At 38.2% G+C, this 21,813-nt stretch overlaps 1 protein-coding gene across 4 annotated transcripts in view; it reads left to right on the forward strand.

The window, feature by feature from the left end:
- Positions 1-8,266: 8,266 nt before the first annotated feature.
- Positions 8,267-21,813, forward strand: part of opn4xa (opsin 4xa) — a 33,512-nt gene continuing 19,965 nt past the window's right edge. Inside the window, exons 1-2 of one of the 4 annotated variants that reach the window (XM_056261424.1) lie at positions 8,267-8,338; positions 15,518-15,665. In XM_056261424.1, coding sequence (XP_056117399.1) covers positions 15,520-15,665 — 146 coding nt within the window. In that variant the 5' untranslated portion in view covers positions 8,267-8,338; positions 15,518-15,519. Of the gene's footprint in view, positions 8,339-14,453; positions 14,601-15,517; positions 15,666-21,813 lie in introns of those variants that run through there. The other 3 variants (XM_056261425.1, XM_056261423.1, XM_056261426.1) reach the window with 3 other exon arrangements.

Below are 21,813 nucleotides of genomic sequence, written 5' to 3' on the forward strand. Positions count from 1 at the left end.
TGACCCAGAATATGATGTGTACAGACAGCGAGAAGATTAAAGGCGGCGTGGTATAATGCCCTTTTCACAAGATGTAAAATAAGTCTCTGATGTCCCCAGAGTGTGTGTAGGAAGTTTTAGCTCAAAATACGCCACAGATATTTTTATAAAGCATGTTAAAATTGTCACTTTTTGAGGGTGAGCAAAAATGCACCGTTTTGTGTCTGTCCCTTTAAATGCAAATGAGCTGCTGCTCCCGGCACAGGGGGCGGAGCTTCAAGAGCTTGTGTGTGTGTGTTTGTGTGTTAGCAGCTCCGACTACCTCACACAGACACACACTGAAAATTCAAAAACTTTTAGCCTTTTATGTTCAAACCGGAGTCAGACAATGATGGAGAGACTCAAGAAGAAGTGACAACATGTAGAAGCAACAGGACATTTCTGAATGGTTAGTGGATGAATTTATATTGCTGATGTGGAGTTATCTATCTTTTAGTCATGATTAGCATATTCTGTCATGATAATCTATAAATTCGCGGGGTTTATGTAAATTTTAGGGTTGGTGATGTCACTAACCCGGGAGGAATGTCGTGTAGTTCTACCAGCTGTTTGTTGTAGTCCTTAAAAAACTATTTCTTTAAAAGCAAGTATCTCCCTTTGTTTTGAACTTTGAGCGTTGTAACTTTGCAGATGTTGTTTATCCTCAAACAGCGACACTACACACACTAACTAAAGTTAGAAAAGTTAAATCATAATCAACCACCCCTTTAATATTTAAATGTTTAAATGTCAAGTTTTGTTTTTTAAGTGACCAATACAGCTAAATTAAGACACATTCATGTATTTTTTTAACTTCAGCAGTCACTCCTCTCCCGTGTTCAATGTCAATCTGAGTTAAAGTGTAATCTCGCAGATTTTTAACCCGCTTTGTTTTGTTACAATGTTGGTACTATATATGAATGAACCATGTTAGCTCCAGGGATTTTGTGAACCTCAGGGATTGTACTTCCGCATTTTTGTATCCCCGGCCAGGAAGAGTCGGATCATCAGAGGGTTGTTAACAGAACAGTGATTGTACGAGTAGTTTTATCACTGAAACAGCATTATAGTATAATGATACACTATGGCAACAGCTTTCGACACCATTTTTTGACTAAAAGTTTACTTAGAAGTATTTCCAACTAGAGCAAGGTGGTATTTGACTGGCTAAGCGTAGCTATAGCAGACTGGTGGGAGTGGCCTTGGACAGCAACATTCCTAGTGCATTATGGGAGTTGAAGTTTTCCTACCTAATTGGCAAAAGGGCCTTTTTTTTCTCCGCTTTCTCTACCGATTTCAAAAAAAGTTTCACCTTTCTACTGTATAGGCAGCCAAGTTTTATTGAAAGTCGATTTTGCCTTGAAGAACCCTTTTAAATTGATTCAGGTAGTGCCCACAATTGTTTATATCAAATTATAATTTTTTTCTGTTGCATAATAGAGCGGCAACGCTGAAACAAAAACATTACATGATTTCTGGGCAACAATCTTGAATATTTCTTTTAATAATGGCCATAAATTGTTCCCTCTGTGGTGAAAACCAAGCTTTTGATGTTGTTTATATGTCAATGTGGTGTTTTTAATATTAACGAATAATACAATAAAACGATTAATAATACAAAAAAACTTTAAATACTTTATTTTGGCGATCAAAGATGAGTTTTAAGGGATAAAATGATTGACTATAAATGTTATAGTCAATTTAAACATTGACTATAAACTTTAAATGTTTATCAGGAGTGGCCCACTGAGAGTGCTTACAAGTTGATTGGGATGAAATATAGATTTATTTACACGATCAAACCCCAAACTGGCATAATTTAGTGGAGACACTAGATATCAACTGATATTGTCTACATGTTGAACACACAGTGGTGTAGTTCAGTTGTTTGGTGCTGTTATTCTTTAGAAATGTGACAAATGGTTTGATTCATTCAAGGTAAAGAGCCTGTGATGTTTTATCCTTTCCTCATGCTCTCGGGCACACAACAGTGTCCACCGCTTTGCTACTACTATTAGTTGGTTAAAATGAAGCCTTAGGAAGGGTGAAAGGGCACCAGGTGTTCGACTCTGAAGCGTGATCCGATTGGTGTCGGTAAGCTTTTATCTGTGCAGGCGTTTGTCTCTAAGGAGTCTCTTCACACATGGATGCCTATTTTAAAAGCTTGAATCTCTCAACATTGCTGTCCAGTTTCGTCCTGGCCCGGCGAGAGTTTACCGATGGGACTCCTTCATGACCCTTATGTACTAAAAGACTTTGAGCTCTATTTACTCAGATTATCTAGGAATTTTAGTTGTAAACTGTTTTTCTGATAAAACTTTAGAATATGGTCTCATTTGTTAACGTTATTTAAAGAGCCCATATTGTGCCCTCTTACAAAGTCTTGATGTTTTCAGGCTCTACTAGAACAGGTTTTCCTGCTTGAATGTTGATTATTTTCCTCATATTCTCCATTGTTGCGGCTCCTCTCTTCCCAGTCTGTCAGTAACGCTCTGTTTAGTTCCTGTCTCTATGAAACCCCTCCTTCTGAAAAGCACACTGTGCTCTGATTGGTCGGCTGGAGCAGTGTGTTGTGATTGGTCGACGCTTCTAGTGTGTTTGGGAAATGCCCCGCCCCTTTCCATAACCGCCAGTTTAACACACTACTAACTAACTCAACCAGGCCCGCCCCTTTATTCTGCGTATTAATTATTATAATGAGGAATATTGTAATGTGTTCGTTCCCAGAAGAAACTCAAGACTACAATGGAGGCGTTTCAGGAGTTCAGAAACACTGACACTGATATAGAGAAGAACAGGAGCTTTCTCATGCTCAAACAGCAACATTACACACTAAAGAAAGATGGAAATAAGCATAACAGGTCCTCTCTAAACTAATATGATCTAACAATGAGCAATATATCAATACAGCATATATTAACCTTTGTAAATGTTAGATAATAAAAATATGCATGTTAATTCACAATGCAACTTTTAATATTAAATAAAAAAAACATTAGTAAATGGTCAAATTAAAGTGCCTCTGTTTTTTTGCGAATATTCACTTTCACGCATGCTGTAAAGCAGCTGGTTGTGAATGTAAACGTTCTGCAAAGTTGTAAAGTCGAAAGTGCACGATAAATACAGTTATTGTCTCCCAAATAATCAACTCTGAACCGACCAAACGAGTCGTTTGTAATTCGAATCTGCGTTACGGTTCTACATCACTAGAAGATACATTTGCACACAAAGCCCGCATTTTACTGACGACTGCTTCTCAAATCTCAGAGTTCAACGCGAGATTCGCTAAACGCTTATCTGAACGCTTATCTGGACTAACTTGCTCCTCACAATCACAACCTGTAAATATGAATAATTACTGATGTATATATTTTACTGGGTGTTCAAAATATGTAGTTTTGTGTAAGTTTCCGGCAAAGTCGCGTTATTACTGTCTTACTGATTGACCAATCACAGCAGACTGGGTCATCTGGCCAATCAGAGCAGAGTAGACCAATCACAACAGACGGGGTCATCTGACCAATCAGAGCAGAGTAGACCAATCACAACAGACTGGGCAATCTGACCAATCAGAGCAGTGTAGACCAATCACAACAGACTGGGTCATCTGACCATTCAGAGCAGAGTAGACCAATCACAACAGACTGAGCCATCTGACCAATCAGAGCAGTGTAGACCAATCACAACAGACTGGGTCATCTGGCCAATCAGAGCAGAGTAGACCAATCACAACAGACGGGGTCATCTGACCAATCAGAGCAGAGTAGACCAATCACAACAGACTGGGCAATCTGACCAATCAGAGCAGAGTAGACCAATCACAACAGACGGGGTCATCTGACCAATCAGAGCAGAGTAGACCAATCACAACAGACTGGGTCATCTGACCAATCAGAGCAGTGTAGACCAATCACAACAGACTGGGTCATCTGACCATTCAGAGCAGAGTAGACCAATCACAACAGACTGGGTCATCTGACCAATCGGAGCAGAGTAGACCAATCACAACAGACTGGGTCATCTGGCCAATCAGAGCAGAGTAGACCAATCACAACAGACGGGGTCATCTGACCAATCAGAGCAGAGTAGACCAATCACAACAGACTGGGCAATCTGACCAATCAGAGCAGAGTAGACCAATCACAACAGACTGGGTCATCTGACCTATCAGAGCAGAGTAGACCAATCACAACAGACTGGGTCATCTGACCAATCAGAGCAGTGTAGACCAATCACAACAGACTGGGTCATCTGACCATTCAGAGCAGAGTAGACCAATCACAACAGACTGGGTCATCTGACCAATCGGAGCAGAGTAGACCAATCACAACAGACTGGGTCATCTGACCATTCAGAGCAGAGTAGACCAATCACAACAGACTGGGTCATCTGACCAATCAGAGCAGTGTAGACCAATCACAACAGACTGGGTCATCTGACCATTCAGAGCAGAGTAGACCAATCACAACAGACTGGGCCATCTGACCAATCAGAGCAGAGTAGACCAATCACAACAGACTGGGTCATCTGACCATTCAGAGCAGAGTAGACCAATAACTACAGACTGGGTCATCTGACCAATCAGAGCAGTGTAGACCAATCACAACAGACTGGGTCATCTGACCATTCAGAGCAGAGTAGACCAATCACAACAGACTGGGCCATCTGACCAATCAGAGCAGAGTAGACCAATCACAACAGACTGGGTCATCTGACCATTCAGAGCAGTGTAGACCAATCACAACAGACTGGATCATCTGACCATTCAGAGCAGAGTAGACCAATCACAACAGACTGGGTCATCTGACCAATCAGAGCAGAGTAGACCAATCACAACAGACTGGGCCATCTGACCAATCAGAGCAGAGTAGACCAATCACAACAGACTGGGCCATCTGACCAATCAGAGCAGAGTAGACCAATCACAACAGACTGGGCCGTCTGGCCAATCAGAGCAGAGTAGACTAATCACAACAGACTGGGCCATCTGACCAATCAGAGCAGAGTATAATCACAACAGACTGGGCCGTCTGACCAATCAGAGCGGAGTAGACCAATCACAACAGACTGGGCAATCTGGCCAATCAGAGCAGAGTAGACCAATCACAACAGACTCGGTCATCTGACCAATCAGAGCAGAGTAGACCAATCACAACAGACTGGGCCATCTGGCCAATCAGAGCAGAGTAGACCAATCACAACAGACTGGGCAATCTGACCAATCAGAGCTGTGTAGACCAATCACAACAGACTCGGTCATCTGACCAATCAGAGCAGAGTAGACCAATCACAACAGACTGGGCCATCTGGCCAATCAGAGCAGAGTAGACCAATCACAACAGACTGGGTCATCTGATCAATCAGAGCAGAGTAGACCAATCACAACAGACTGGGTCATCTGACCAATCAGAGCAGAGTAGACCAATCACAACAGACTGGGTCATCTGACCTATCAGAGCAGAGTAGACCAATCACAACAGACTGGGCCATCTGACCAATCAGAGCAGAGTAGACCAATCACAACAGACTGGGCCATCTGACCAATCAGAGCAGAGTAGACCAATCACAACAGACTGGGTCATCTGACCAATCAGAGCAGAGTAGACCAATCACATCAGACTGGGCCATATGACCAATCAGATCAGAGTAGACCAATCACAACAGACTGGGTCTTCTGATCAATCAGAGCAGAGTAGACCAATCACAACAGACTGGGTCATCTGACCAATCAGAGCAGAGTAGACCAATCACAACAGACTGGGCCATCTGACCAATCAGAGCAGAGTAGACCAATCACAACAGACTGGGCCATCTGACCAATCAGAGCAGAGTAGACCAATCACAACAGACTGGGTCATCTGGCCAATCAGAGCAGAGTAGACCAATCACAACAGACTGGGCCGTCTGGCCAATCAGAGCAGAGTAGACCAATCACAACAGACTGGGTCATCTGACCAATCAGAGCAGAGTCGACCAATCACACCAGACTGGGCCATCTGACCAATCAGAGCAGAGTAGACCAATCACAACAGACTGGGCCATCTGACCAATCAGAGCAGAGTAGACCAATCACAACAGACTGGGTCATCTGGCCAATCAGAGCAGAGTAGACCAATCACAACAGACTGGGTCATCTGACCAATCAGAGCAGAGTAGACCAATCACAACAGCCTGGGCCGTCTGACCAATCAGAGCAGAGTAGACCAATCACAACAGACTGGGTCATCTGACCAATCAGACCAGAGTAGACCAATCACAACAGACTGGTTCATCTGACCAATCAGAGCAGAGTAGACCAATCACAACAGACTGGGCCATCTGACCAATCAGAGCAGTGTAGACCAATCACAACAGACTGGGTCATCTGACCAATCAGAGCAGAGTAGACCAATCACAACAGACTGGGCCATCTGACCAATCAGAGCAGAGTAGACCAATCACAACAGACTGGGTCATCTGACCATTCAGAGCAGAGTAGACCAATCACAACAGACTGGGTCATCTGACCAATCAGAGCAGAGTAGACCAATCACAACAGACTGGGCCATCTGACCAATCAGAGCAGTGTAGACCAATCACAACAGACTGGGCCATCTGACCAATCAGAGCAGAGTAGACCAATCACAACAGACTGGGCCATCTGACCAATCAGAGCAGTGTAGACCAATCACAACAGACTGGGTCATCTGACCAATCAGAGCAGAGTAGACCAATCACAACAGACTGGGCCATCTGACCAATCAGAGCAGTGTAGACCAATCACAACAGACTGGGCCATCTGACCAATCAGAGCAGAGTAGACCAATCACAACAGACTGGGCCATCTGACCAATCAGAGCAGAGTAGACCAATCACAACAGACTGGGCCATCTGACCAATCAGAGCAGAGTAGACCAATCACAACAGACTGGGCCATCTGACCAATCAGAGCAGTGTAGCTCCGGAAAGGAGGGATTTAGAGAGATTGATTCATCAGAGGAGATGTTTGAGAATCATTGAAAAATGAAATTATTATTATTGTTTTACGTTTGATGCATGTAAACCTGTTGTAGGAGACTCCAAAACTACACTAGGAGCCTTTAAAATAGCAGAATAGGGGCACTTTAACATTAACTAAGATTAATAAATGCTGTATTGTTCATTGTTAATTCATGTTAACAAATGAAACCTTATTGGAAAGTGTTTGCATGCGATGTTGCTCTGCACGGGATGACGTGTTTTAGTAGAAGCTCGAGAACTTTCTCTGTTTCTCTGGAACATCCCAATGTTTGTCAGACCGTATCATTTCTTGCATAATACAGCGAGCTCTCTAAAAGTGTTGTGCAGCTTTCGTAAATAAGAGGTTTATGGTCGGATTTGCATATGCGTTCTGTATATATAGATATGTTTACAGTCAAACCAAAAATTATTCAGACACCAGATATCATTTTTTATCTTTTTTTCACTAGTGTGTGCAGGACACTATAGTTCATTTATGTAAGTGAGGAGAGCAAAATAAAGTAAACTGTGACATATTATAGTCTAATATTCTTCATACAGTGACTACCATTTATAAACATTTATGACTAAATATGATTCCTCCACTTTGAGCTAATCATGTTTTGCTGAAGTGTGTTTTCTGTAATTGCTAATGCTCTTTTTACACACACACTGAACAACATGAAGCATTGCTTGGTCACTGGTTGAGCTAAACTGGTATTATCTAATTGTGTAGTTAAATTTAACAGCTGACAGATATTCAACATAATTCATGTGTGAGAGTCTAACAGAAGGACAGACAAAACCAGTCAAATATCAACAGTTCTGCTCATATTTTAATACCATTTCTAAACTATAGCGAATAAACTGTGATAATGTGAGAAATGTTGAAGGAGTCTGGATAAGTTTTGGTTTGAGTGTATATAAATATATATATATCCTCCATTGACATCTGCATTAAACATGCTTACAATGTCGTCTTATCAGTCCGGATGAACAAACTGTGGGCAATTGAAAGTGACAGTAGTGTATAGAAAATCAATGGAGCGTATGCATCAGCCTGCAGTGGAGTCGATGTGTGTGTGTGTGTGTGTGTGTGTGTGTGTCAGACTCAGTGAGTTGAATGATGCTGACTGTAAGTGTACAGTAGTAACTGAAGCTCGTCATTGTTGGATTACAGCAGAGCCGGAGCCGCTCACATTTAAACCCAGCCGTAAGTACACTGATAAACACACACACACACACACACACACACACACACACACACACACACCACTGCGCTCATGTCAACAGATTTCCCTGCAAACGCCACCGGCTCACACACACAGACGCAGAACAGCAGGTAAACTCTTCACATTCATTCTCACGGACTATTGAAATACGTTCTGTAGATTTAACATTTTATCTGTTCATGGGCATTATATTAGATTAGTACAAAACGAATGATTTTAGTCATCATTTCGAACAATTTGAGTTGAAAATGTCGTCACAAACTTATTGTGTGATTATATGTCTGTGTTTGTTCACTTTACATTTATTCTGTTTAATAAGGAGCTTTAATTTATGTAGATAATATTTTTATTCACCTTTTTCATGTATTAAAACATTATTTTGGTAACCAAAAATCACTTTATATTAGATTTAAAGTACAAAAATATAGCCATATAAAGATTTTTTAGTCATCCTTTTGAACCATTTCAATTCAATCTGTCAGAAATTAAATCATTGTGATCTTATGATTATTTTCTGTCTGCTGTCTATTGAATTTGGAATACATTTAGTAGATTTTATTTTTTTAAAAATATTTTGGCAGCCAAATACCACTTTATATTATATATAAAGTACAAACATTTAGTCATCATTTTGAGCAATTATAATTTGTGATCTTGTTGTGATTATTTTATGTCTTTCTTTGTTCACCTCTACATTTATTCTTTTGAGTTAAGAACAATTTCTGTAGATAATATTTTTTATTTAACATTTTATGTGTTAAAACATCTATATATGTATATATACTTAAACCCAATTACTTTACATATATATATATAAATATATATATATATATATATATACTTAAACCTAATTACTTTACATATATATATATATACTTAAACCTAATTACTTTACATATATATATATATACTTAAACCTAATTACTTTACACATATATATATATATATATATATATATATATATATATATACTTAAACCTAATTACTTTACATATATATATATATATATATATATATACTTAAACCTAATTACTTTAAATAAACTAAACATAAACTGAAATAAAATAAAATCTAAAACAGACCTTAAACTTATTTTATTTCAGATATTTGCCATGGGAGCATTTCCCATTTTGATTTAGTTGAACTTGATGTATTAAAATAACTAAAACTGAAAAAAAAAAAGTATTTAAAAAATATATAAAAATGACAAAAAATCACTTAAACTTGAACTGAAAATGGAAAATATAAACATAAAATCTAATTCAAAATATTAAAAACTATAATAGTATCTCAACGAAACTAAAATAACACTTAACCCAGCTAACAAAAATTAGGCTCTAAGAACATTTTGCTAACGTTCACATTAAGTTATGAAAACGTTATTTCTGGATGTTCCTGAAGGTTTAACAAATCCAATATTTTTTTATGCAAACATTATAGACATTAAGGAAATGTTTGAGAATGTTCTGAAACAAGTAATAACGTTTCAAAAAAACATTAGATGAACATATGAGAAAACAAAATTACATGAACAATGTAAGTCATATTTTTGATATAACATTTTGAGAACGTTATTAAAAACCAGACAACTTTAAGTGAACATTTTATTAATGTTACTGGAAGAACGTTTGTTCATAACTTCAAGAGAACCCTGAGAAATTCCCTGTTCGCTTGGAAAATACCACTTTAAGATTAGATATAAAATACAAAAATAGCCATATGATCATTTTAATCATCATTTTGAGCAATTTTAATTCAATCAATGAAATCATTGTGAGCTGATTATTTTCTGTTTGTGTTTGTTGTGGTGACGCCGGTCTGTTGTTGCTCCAGTCTGCATGAGGCCTTCGGCTTGCGCAAGTCGTGAGATGGAAAAAATTTATTTTCATCTCCCAGATTTGAACATATTTAGACCTTTTTGAGCATCTTCAATCCAGCTGGATGCTTTGAGTTTATGATCAACCCGTTTCTGTCCCAAAACTTCACATACTGAGAGCGTTGAGTGGCTACTGATGTTTGGTTTGACACTTAACATGTATTTCATTCACACTTTAAAACATAATTGCATTAAATGAAGTGTGTGAATCTGAACTCAATTGCTCTTGACACTTGTTTTGATGTAATTCAAATCAGACATTTTTAAGTGCGACTTAAAGTGTTTACAGTGAAGTGTCATCTTTCCGTGAGTTTGAAGCAGCTTTTACTGAACAGGAGCCTTTAACTTGAATGTTTTTTGATCACATTAACATTAAATAAATAAATAAAAAATAAATCCTCTTATGGCACCTACACAGATGGGTCATTTAATCACTCTCTCGCAGGTTTAATTACTTCCTTTAATCGTAAGGGTCACTGTCTGTGCCCAATTTAAATTATTACAATTATCAAGCTTTCCTGCACAACACATTTAATGGCAGGTGGAAAAATATCCGTTTTCATCAATGGGGTTTTGGTGTTAGCATGTTGCTAAGCTAATGCTCAGATCACAGCATGTATCTCAGCTTCGCTCAGATCTGATTTGTGTGTGTGTGTGTGTGTGTGATGAGATGACGCAGAGACGTCCACCTGAGCGCTGGGTTTTTTAGAGGACATGTTCTCTACACCTTCCGACAGGAGCCGTTAGCGGGAACTAATCGATACTCAGAGCCACGGGACGCTTTATCAGCCACTCGAAGGGCTTCAGTTCATATAGCGAAAGTTAGAAATGTTCAATATATTCAAACACTGCAGGATGCCGGCGTTAAAACAGCCAAGCATGTCTCTGTGTAAGCTCTGGTTTTTAATACTTATAATAAGCAATAGCACACGGGAAAGAGTGCTGTTTTCCTGAATATCAGCGCGTTTGGAAATGTGATGTCAGTAAACAAGACGTTAATATTAGGTGACTTACTTTTTAGACTCTGGGCCCTATTTTAACGATCTGAAACGCAAGTATCAAGCGAGTAACTTTGTGGGCGGGTCTTGGGCGCTGTTGCTATTTTACCGGCGGGATAAATGACTATTGCGCCCGACGCAAATCTAAAAGGGGTTGGTCTGAAATAGCTTAATTATTCATAGGTGTGGTTTGGGCGTAACGTGAAATAAACCAATCAGAGCGTAATCTAACACACCCTTTAAGAGCAGGGGCGCATGTTGCATGGCGGATTGCTATTATAACGGCGGATTTACCAGGTGATTTCGCAGTTTTCAGATTTTATTTTTCCTGGTTCTTGACGGACAAACTAATTTGTCAGATGTCCTTATATAGCCTACAATCTAAACGATGCTGGGTTGTTTTAACCCAAATTTGGGTCAAATATGGACAAACCCAAATGTTGGGTTAAAAATGTAATTAAAAAATGTACAGTTGAAAGTGAAAGTTGAAGTTGGGTTAAAATTTTAAATTAAATTTTTAACCCAACATTTGGGTTTGTCCATATTTGACCCAAATTTGGGTTAAAATAACCCAGCATCGTTTAGAGTGTACATATGTGTCTTGCCACTATTGGGCAAACAGGTCTGATCCGTCATTACTACAATTAGCCTGAAAAATGTGGGTAAATGTGTAAGCTAGATTTAGATCTACATTTTTTTTACATCTTCATGGACACCACAATGATTTCCCTCATGTGTTAATATTTTTCCTTGCTATAATGTATGATTTGCAAAAATAAAAACTGCTGCATCTGTGTTGATGAGAGAATCAAAGTGTGTGCGCGTTGTGCACCCGCTACATTATGGCCAAGCATGCGCGCTTAAAATAGCATTATGAACAACGCGCGACGCGCCGCTGACTTTAGACTAGGCTTTTTCTGGTCAGTGGCGCGATTGTTTTCTGGAACTGCAGAATAGCACTAGGGAATGTTTGCGCCGAAACACGCCTCCTTTTTGCGCCGACCCAACCAGGGAGCGCAAGTTCATTCCCTAGTTTACCGCCGTGCGTCTGTGGAGGGAAAAGCTCGCTTTGCGTGGGTGCAAAATAGGAATGATACATGCGTCACTAGCCATGTTTCCATTCACTTGTCAATCGAATTATCTGAAGTTCGGTAAAAAAAACTCATGCGATTAAAGCTGGTGAAAGTGTGTTTCCATCAAACGGCTTTAAAGCGGATAAAAACCTGTGCGTAATGACGTCACATGCTGTTTTGCGATCAAATTGGCATATCGAATTGATTTGAGACATGTTAAGGTGTTTCTATTCATTTTCTCACCGAATTGCACAACATTCAAGCCAACATTTGCGAACAAAGTTTTACTAGGCAAAATGGATCGCACCATAATAACGTTTCCATCCGCGTTTATCGCATAAGCCGTATATCGATCAAGATAAAATCCGATGAGACCGATCGTATTTCATTTGAGTCGATATTCATGAAATTCAATCGAATTTTACTGTTTCCATAAGGCATTTTTCATTCAATATCACTTACTGCGGATAAAAACGTGTGGATGGAAACATAGCTAGTGTACAAAGTCATTTGCGGCGGGTGCAAGATAGGGCCCGATGTCTGTTTTGCTCAATTTTGCCAACGAAAATAGTATAAAATAAACCATAGCTGGTCTTCGAGCAACACTGATGTGTGAATCTGTGTTTGTGAATGAATCCGTCTGATCAATGCCTCAACGACTCACTCATAAAGAAGGGCTGCGTCTTATTTTGAATAAGTACTTTGTGACCGCTAAAGAAGTATGTTTTATATAGTATGAATGTAATCTGTAACGCAGCTTGCTTTGTCCCTGAATGAATCAGCGGTTTTGAACGAATCATTTGACTGAATGATTCAATGACTCACTCGTTAAGACAATGGTTTGCCGCCACCTATTGCTGTGAAATTTTTAAGAAAAAAAAAAACGAAATAGTATTTTCTTATAAAACGTACTGCAGTAATCTTTGTTTTCTTAAACGAACTTTAAAGATTACAATGTCCCTCCCGAAAAAGTTTTATAACTTTCACATTAAAGTCGTCATGAAACGGAAGTTGGATGCTGGAAAAGAGAGAGTTAAAAGTTTCTGTCGCAATATCGAGTTCTTTTAAGCTAGGATGCTGAGATGATGAAACTGATCAGGAAGATTATTAATAAAGCAATCTTTAGTGGCAGAAGTGATAGGTCTAACATATTTATAACACTTTGCAGCCTTGGCTAAGTGAAGTTTACACGAGACTAGATAATGATCTGAGATGTCGTCGCTCTGCTGTAGAATTTCAATAGAATCAACATTGATTCCATGTGATAATAATATTAGATCTAGAGTATGATTACGACAATGAGTAGGTCCTGACACGTGCCGTCTAACTCCAATAGAGTTAAGAATATCTTTAAATGCCAATCCCAATGCATCTTTTTCTACATGTATATTAAAATCACCAACAATTAGGACTTTATCTGCAGCCAGTACTAACTCTGAAAGAAAGTCAGCAAATTCTTTGATAATATCTTATAGCTCTAGCCGTTCGCCAGTAAGGTAAACGTTTCTATGGTAACAGCGAGTCGGACCAATCAGCAGACGTTGCTGCTACGCTTAGGATTGTGGGTAGTGTAGTTTTTCCCCCCATAAAATCGCAAATAAATCAAGTTTTTCTTAAAACAAGGTTGATTTCATACGAACTTATACCTTCTACAGAAGCAAAAACCTTCGTTTCACAACCTCATAGCTCGTGGTCGGATGGTTTAGACATTATGGCTGATAATCTAAATCCTTATGGAGAAATACTGTTGACCGGAAGTTCTGGAAGTGTGACAGGCTTATTGTTCTTCTGTATATCGAGTGAAACGCTTCTGGAACAAGAACACATGTGGGCGGGGCTTGATTGTGTCTGTGAGGAATTGATTGGATGGTGGTGGTTTGCTATTGGCTGATCTCATGTGAGTGACAGGTGGCCCCGCCCACATCATCAGAGAAGAGAAGAGATGCTGCAAGAGGAACGTATGATGATTCAACATTACCAGGAACATGAATTCAACACAATAACGATGTGCACCGATAAATATTGTGTTGTTGAACCTCCATCCTAAAGCTAAATCATTCAACATGTGATTCAAAAGCAATGCTATTTGCTATGTTTTTAAAAATAAGTCATTTTTTTCCAGCATGTGTTATTGCTTTGTCCATATTTCTGGCGCTCGAGGCGAATCTCTGTTTGGCGTCGCAGAACAGGAAGGTCAAGAGCACAAACAGAGCATGTTCTTATTTCCCTTAAGCCTCTTGCATCACATGCACCACCGTTCTTGGACGCTTGTGCAACAGATAAGAGCTCAAAGCAAAAAACACTGGTATAACCACATTAAACCGAGCTTTTGCATCGGCAAAGATGTGTTTTTCACATTCTATGTGAAGAGGTTCTCCTGGAGAACGTGTCAGAACGTACACTACCAGTCTAAAGTTTGGGATCGGTAAGATTTTTAATGTTTTTAAAAGTCTCGTTTGGTCACCAAGGCTGCATTTATTTGATACAAAAAAAAAAAGTAATATTGTGAAATATTATTCTAATGTAAATCAGCTGTTTTCTATGTGAATATATAGTAAAGTGTAATTTATTCCTGAATTTTAAGCATCATTACTCCAGTCTTCAGTGTCACATGATCCTTCAGAAATCACTCTAATATGATGATCTGATGCTCAAGAAACATTTATGATTATTATCAGTGTTGAAAACAGTTATTTACATTTTTATTTCTGGATTCTTTGATGAATAGAAAGTCCAAAAGAGCAGCATTTATTTTAAATAGAATATAAATGTCTTTACTGTCACTTTTGATCTATTTAATTCATCCTTGATGTATAAAAGTATTGATTTATTTTATTTATTTCCCCCCCAAAATAAAATAAAAATTCTTACTGACCCCAAACTTTTGAACGGAAGTGTTTAATGTTACTTAAAACTTTCTATTTCAGATCAATACTGTTCTTTTGAACTTTCTATTCATCAAAGAATCCTGAAATAAAAATGTAAATAACAGTTTTCAACACTGATAATAATCATAAATGTTTCTTGAGCATCAGATCATCATATTAGAGTGATTTCTGAAGGATCATGTGACACTGAAGACTGGAGTAATGATGCTGAAAATTCAGGAATAAATTACACTTTACTATATATTCACATAGAGAACAGCGGTTTAACATTTTAATAATATTTCACAATTTTTTTTTATCAGATAAATGCAGTCTTGGTGAGCAGAAGAGACTTATTTTAATCTTACACACCCAAAGCTTCTGCCTGTAGTGTCCTTCATAAACTCTCTGAGATGTGGATGAGGTTTGCAGGAGTAACGTGTGTGTGTGTGTGTGTGTGTGTGTGTCGTCACAGGAATGGAGGAGCCGGTGAACATGGATCGTGGTTTCTTCAGGAAAGTGGACGTTCCCGATCATGCACACTATATAGTGGCTTTCTTCGTGGCGATCATCGGGGCCGTGGGAGTGATCGGGAACATGCTGGTCATGTACGCCTTCTTCTGGTACGCCGTCGCTCTCATTCTCTACGCAATCTTAAATATTCAATTTTAAGGTGGATTTCTTCGGTAACACTTTCCAATAAGGTTCATTAGTAAATGTATTCACTAACATGAACTGAGCAATATTTGTTACAGTATTAATTAATCTTAATGTTAATACTACGATTAATAAATGCTGTAGAAGTGCAGTTTATTTTTAGTTCATGTTAACTAAGGTAGTTAACTAATGTAAACTAATGAACCTTATTGTAAAGAGTTACCATTTATTCTTATAAGGCTGTGGCAAACTAACTTGTTTAACGAGTTCCCAGAGTTTGCTCTTTTATAGCTTAGGAAACTAATGAGTTTTTAATTATATGTCATTAAGTATTAACCTGGCCTCAGATTTTTCTCCTAAAAATGTCATTTGCAGGTGAAACTCGAAACATTAGAATATGGTGCAAAAGTTCATTTATTTCAGTAATTCAACTTAAAAGCTGAAACTAATATATTATATAGACTCATTACATGCAAAGTGAGATATTTCAAGCCTTTATTTGTTATAATTGTGATGATTATGGCGTACAGCTTATGAAAACCCCAAATTCAAAATTAGAATATTGTGAAAAGGTTTTCATATCTGTAATCCATAATCATCACAATTATAACAAATAAAGGCTTGAAATATCTCACTTTGCATGTAATGAGTCTATATAATATATTAGTTTCAGCTTTTAAGTTGAATTACTGAAATAAATAGCACGATATTCAAATGTTTCGAATTTCAGTAGTTTGCATACTGTGAGAGTTGCTGTCAACATTTTGGAATAATTACGATTTTTTATGTTTTTGAAGGCGTCTTCTGCTCACCAAAGATGCATTTATTTGATCAAAAATACAGTAAAACAGTAAAATATAATTAGAATGTAAATCAGCTGTTTTCTATGTGAATATATACATTTACATATACATTTTTTCAGGATTCTTTGATTAATAGAAAGTTCAAAAGAACAGCATTTATTTGAAATAGGATCTTTTTACTGTCACTATTCATCTATTTAATGTGTCCTTGTTGAATAAGTTAACTTACTCAAACTTTTCAATGGTTTATTATGGTTTCCACAAAAAAATGAATCTGTTTTCAACATTGATAATAATCATAAATGTTTCTTGATCATCAGATCCTCATATTAGAGTGATTTCTGAAGGATCGTGTGACGCTGAAGACTGGAGTAATGATGCTGAAATAATATTTTTTTTTACTGTATTTTGTATCAAATAAATGCAGCCTTGGTGAGCATAACAATAATGTGGATAACAGCTCACTTTGACAAGTTCATATTGAGATCTCTGACTTTTGATTGCAGATTGCTTGGATATCTCAGCAAATAGTTTCAGACCTAAGCACCAATCTCTATTTATCCTCAATTTAATCGCATAGAAGATTTTCTGATTCTTCTTTTCTGTGAGTTTTCATCTCTTTAATGTGAAATGTTGTTTTTCATTCTCTTAATAACTCTTAAATTATGCCTCTCTGCTGATTTTGTGTCATGTTTTAATGACTTGTCCTGTTGAAGTCTAGTTGTCTTGACGTGGTTTCATACTGACAGATTTATTTTGGTCTTTGCTGAAAGGGACATTTTGCCATCAGTAATAGATGATGACAGCGGACACACTGCAGCTTCTTCACACACACTGCCGTGTTTTGGGGGTGAAACCACATTTAAATAAGCGAACATGTTAAAGAGGACACTGTCTTTAGTGTGATGTTGCTGATGTAGTTCTTCTCTATATCAGTGTCTGTGTTTCTGAACTCCTGAAACGCCTCCATTGTAGTCTTGAGTTTCTTCCGGGAACGAACACGTCACAATATTCCTCATTATAATAATTCATGCGCAGAATAAAGGGGCGGGGCCTGGTTGAGTTAGTTAGTAGTGTGTTAAACTGGCGGTTATGGAAAGAGAATGAGATTAAAGATTAAAAAGAGGAGTGACACTGTATTGAACCCTTTAAAGCTCTCTAAATGATCAACATGGTCTAAACTTTGAAAAAAAGTTACCGCACTCAATCTATTACAGTCCTTCCCTCGTCTGATTGATCGTTTAGACTCTTTTATCAAGTAAAAGTCCTTTAGTATAATTGTACAAACGTCCTCCTTCAGCTCGAGCTTCACGTGTCTTTCTGCTGTCAAATCTGCACTGATTTTATCAAGTAAACATAAGAAAAACGCTTAAGATGCAGAAGATGAACACTTACTGGACTGAAGCAACTTCTGTTTACTTGATTATCCAAACATCAGTTATTAGAGAAATCACGAGTATCAAATATGATCATTAGGCTTTTTGAGGAAGGTTTATTTGTTCCTCTCTCAATCATCATTGTATTGCATTATATGTTTTAAAATTACAGAGCTTTGAACATAAAATTAAGCATTTAAATATAATCTTAAGACATATTATTGTGCAGATATTGATATTTACACTCACCTAAAGGATTATTAGGAACACCATACTAATACTGTGTTTGACCCCCTTTCGCCTTCAGAACTGCCTTAATTCTACGTGGCATTGATTCAACAAGGTGCTGAAAGCATTCTTTAGAAATGTTGGCCCATATTGATAGGATAGCATCTTGCAGTTGATGGAGATTTGTGGGATGCACATCCAGGGCACTAAGCTCCCGTTCCACCACATCCCAAAGATGCTCTATTGGGTTGAGATCTGGTGACTGTGGAGGCCATTTTAGTACAGTAAACTCATTGTCATGTTCAAGAAACCAATTTGAAATGATTAGAGCTTTGTGACATGGTGGAAGTAGCCATCAGAGGATAGGTACATGGTGGCCATAAAGGGATGGACATCGTCAGAAACAATGCTCAGGTAGGCCGTGGCATTTAAACGATGCCCAATTGGCACTAAGGGGCCTAAAGTGTGCCAGGAAAACATCCCCCACACCATTACACCACCACCACCAGCCTGCACAGTGGTAACAAGGCATGATGGATCCATGTTCTCATTCTGTTTACGCCAAATTCTGACTCTAACATCTGAATGTCTCAACAGAAATCGAGACTCATCAGACCAGGCAACATTTTTCCAGTCTTCAACTGTTCAATTTTGGTGAGCTCTTGCAAATTGTCGCCTCTTTTTCCTATTTGTAGTGGAGATGAGTGGTACCCGGTGGGGTCTTCTGCTGTTGTAGCCCATCCGCCTCAAGGTTGTGCGTGTTGTGGCTTCACAAATGCTTTGCTGCATACCTCGGTTGTAACGAGTGGTTATTTCAGTCAAAGTTGCTCTTCTATCAGCTTGAATCAGTCGGCCCATTCTCCTCTGACCTCTAGCATCAACAAGGCATTTTCTCCCACAGGACTGCCGCATACTGGATGTTTTTCCCTTTTCACACCATTCTTTGTAAACCCTAGAAATGGTTGTGTGTGAAAATCCCAGTAACTGAGCAGATTGTGAAATACTCAGACCGGCCCGTCTGGCACCAACAACCATGCCACGCTCAAAATTGCTTAAATCACCTTTCTTTCCCATTCTGACATTCAGTTTGGAGTTCAGGAGATTGTCTTGACCAGGACCACACCCCTAAATGCATTGAAGCAACTGCCATGTGATTGGTTGATTAGATAATTGCATTAATGAGAAATTGAACAGGTGTTCCTAATAATCCTTTAGGTGAGTGTATATGCATTTTATGTCAGTATCTGTTATACTAATTGATGTACATTACAAGCATCAGAATTTTATCCCTTTTTATCCATATAAATATTTTAGAATCTGCACAAAATTGCATATTTTTAGTCTCTGAATAAAATTGAGCTGTTTGTTCCTCCATATTCTCACTCTTTCATACTAAATGAGCCAAAAAAAGCCTGACAAGTCTAAAATGTTCTCATAGACTAGTCCAGGGATTCCCAAAGTGTGGTACGCGCACCCCCAGGGGTACGCGAGCTGCCACCAGGGGGTGCGCGAGAGGAAAAATGTAATGGCGGTCTGTTTTGTAAGTGGGATTTTTTGCCATACAATAAAATAAAAACCATGAACAGTAAACATTTCCTTTGTAATCGCTTTTATTTTAAATTAAAAAAACTATAATTTATTAGTTTTTGATAGAAACGTTGAAAACAGCTGCTGTCTTCTACGCACTACTCTGCACTGCAGCCGGTAACGTGACAAATGTGCTTTCGCGTGTTGGCTGGCGCTGAGCCAGTGCTGTCATATATCACAACCATTGAGTGTTTTCAACCACGTAATGTTTATTTTAGGTTTCAGACATTTAAATACACATAAGTACTAGCAAAACAATGATTTTGATTTTGCTGATTTCTATGGAAGCGGCAATATTAATCCTTTTCATTATAATAAGACGACACGTTGTATTCATATCAGATACACATTGTGTACGTAGCTTCACATTTTACCCTATTCTTCTCCCAGTTCACCGGCCTCTTACTTTCATGTATTTCGTGAGAAGTGGAGGAATTGACGTCACGTGTTGTAAATCCAACAGATTAGATTCTCTGAACTGTGGCACAAACTAACGATCGTTATGAAGGCGTTTGAACAATAAAACACATCCACTTGCACATATTTGACAATCGGAATCTCAGTGTTTAATGCTATAGCTAATACATTTGTGAATATTTTTGATAAAAAGGAAAAATGACATAAAAGCAGAACATCATTCATTCAGCGCTGTGTTGTGGTTGCGCTGTATCACGTGACAAGGAATGACGCGTCACCATGGAAACATTAAAGTGACAAGTTCTAAATAACGGTCGCCTTGAAAAACTCACGCTGTGGGGTCAGTTAAAATATTTTAAACTTACGTGTGAAAGGGTTAAAAGTGAAAACTTGTGCGTAGCTTTGTTGCATTATATTGAAACTTTGTTGATGTTGTTATTGTCATGAGTGTTCTGGTTATTAGCGCATGTTTAAACATGCGTCTTTATAAAACAAAAGCGATAAAACAAAGCTTTGTTGCATTTTTTTTTTGAAGTGGGGATTGGGGGTGCGCCAACCGGGTTGGGACATAGAAGGGGGTGCGCAGGAAAAAAAGTTTGGGAACCGCTGGACTAGTCTAATGCAAGTTAGACTGTTTCACAAAAATAAAGACTGACTTAATTTAGACCAAAACATTGAGACACCTTAGGCTAACTCAGGTCTAAGACTCTGTTACTGTGGCAACCAGCAGTAACAATCGGTTACCTTGGCAACCAGCAGTAACAATCAGTTACCTTGGCAACCAGCAGTAACAATCAGTTACATTACAAACAGCCGAAAGAAAAGGGGAAATGGCCGTTACCAAATGAAACATTTCTTCTTGTTTCTACATTCTCCGCTAAACTTCCCCAGTAAAATGTCCTTGTAACTGTTACACTCCTCCAACACACACACATCTCCCGCTGGGGTAAACTGCGCCGAGCGGGTGAATGCGCTTACTCGATCCGCCATGTTTTTTGTTTTGAAAAGTGTCTTATTTTACCCAGAATGCACTGCAGTGTAGTCCTACTTAAGATAGTCAGAGTCTTCAGTGCTTTGTGCAACGGTCTGATGTAGACGTCTATCTGAAGTCTAACTCTCTACTATATCTAAGCCGTAGTCAAAGTCTGTCTTTGTGACACCGGCCCCTGAAGTTGTGACGTAGTGCCAGTGACTTTCTCTGTCTTGGATGATATCTAATGCATTCAGCCTAAATCCTCTAGAGCCACTGACACACTTTTTACATTTGTTCAGCTCTCACTCTCGCTCTCTTCAGTCCCATGACGCTTTCTGATAGATTACATCTCGAAAGACAAAACACACTCTTATAAGCACTAAAAGTCTGCATCCACATGTTGAATAATGGACATATTAAATATGAAAGCTCATATACTCACCTTCATGTCGGTCCACCCTTGTATGTCTGTCTTCTGTGGAAAACAACAACAAAAACTGATAGAGAAGAATGTTCATAGAATATTGACTTTATATTTTGATATTTGATTTTTTTATTATACATTTGATATTTTGGCTTAAAATAGGCCTACTTCATAAAGTTTATTTTTGCATTGTTTATTTAATTATTGTTAACACTTTCCATTAAGGTTTCATTAGTTAACTTAGTGAGTAACTACAGGCTTTATTAATTTTAGGTAATGTTAATTTTAACAATTACTAATATATTT

Source organism: Rhinichthys klamathensis, unplaced genomic scaffold (assembly GCF_029890125.1).
Source record: "Rhinichthys klamathensis goyatoka isolate OS25496 unplaced genomic scaffold, OSU_Roscu_1.1 h1tg000182l_1, whole genome shotgun sequence".
Classification (NCBI taxonomy): Eukaryota; Metazoa; Chordata; class Actinopteri; order Cypriniformes; family Leuciscidae; genus Rhinichthys; species Rhinichthys klamathensis.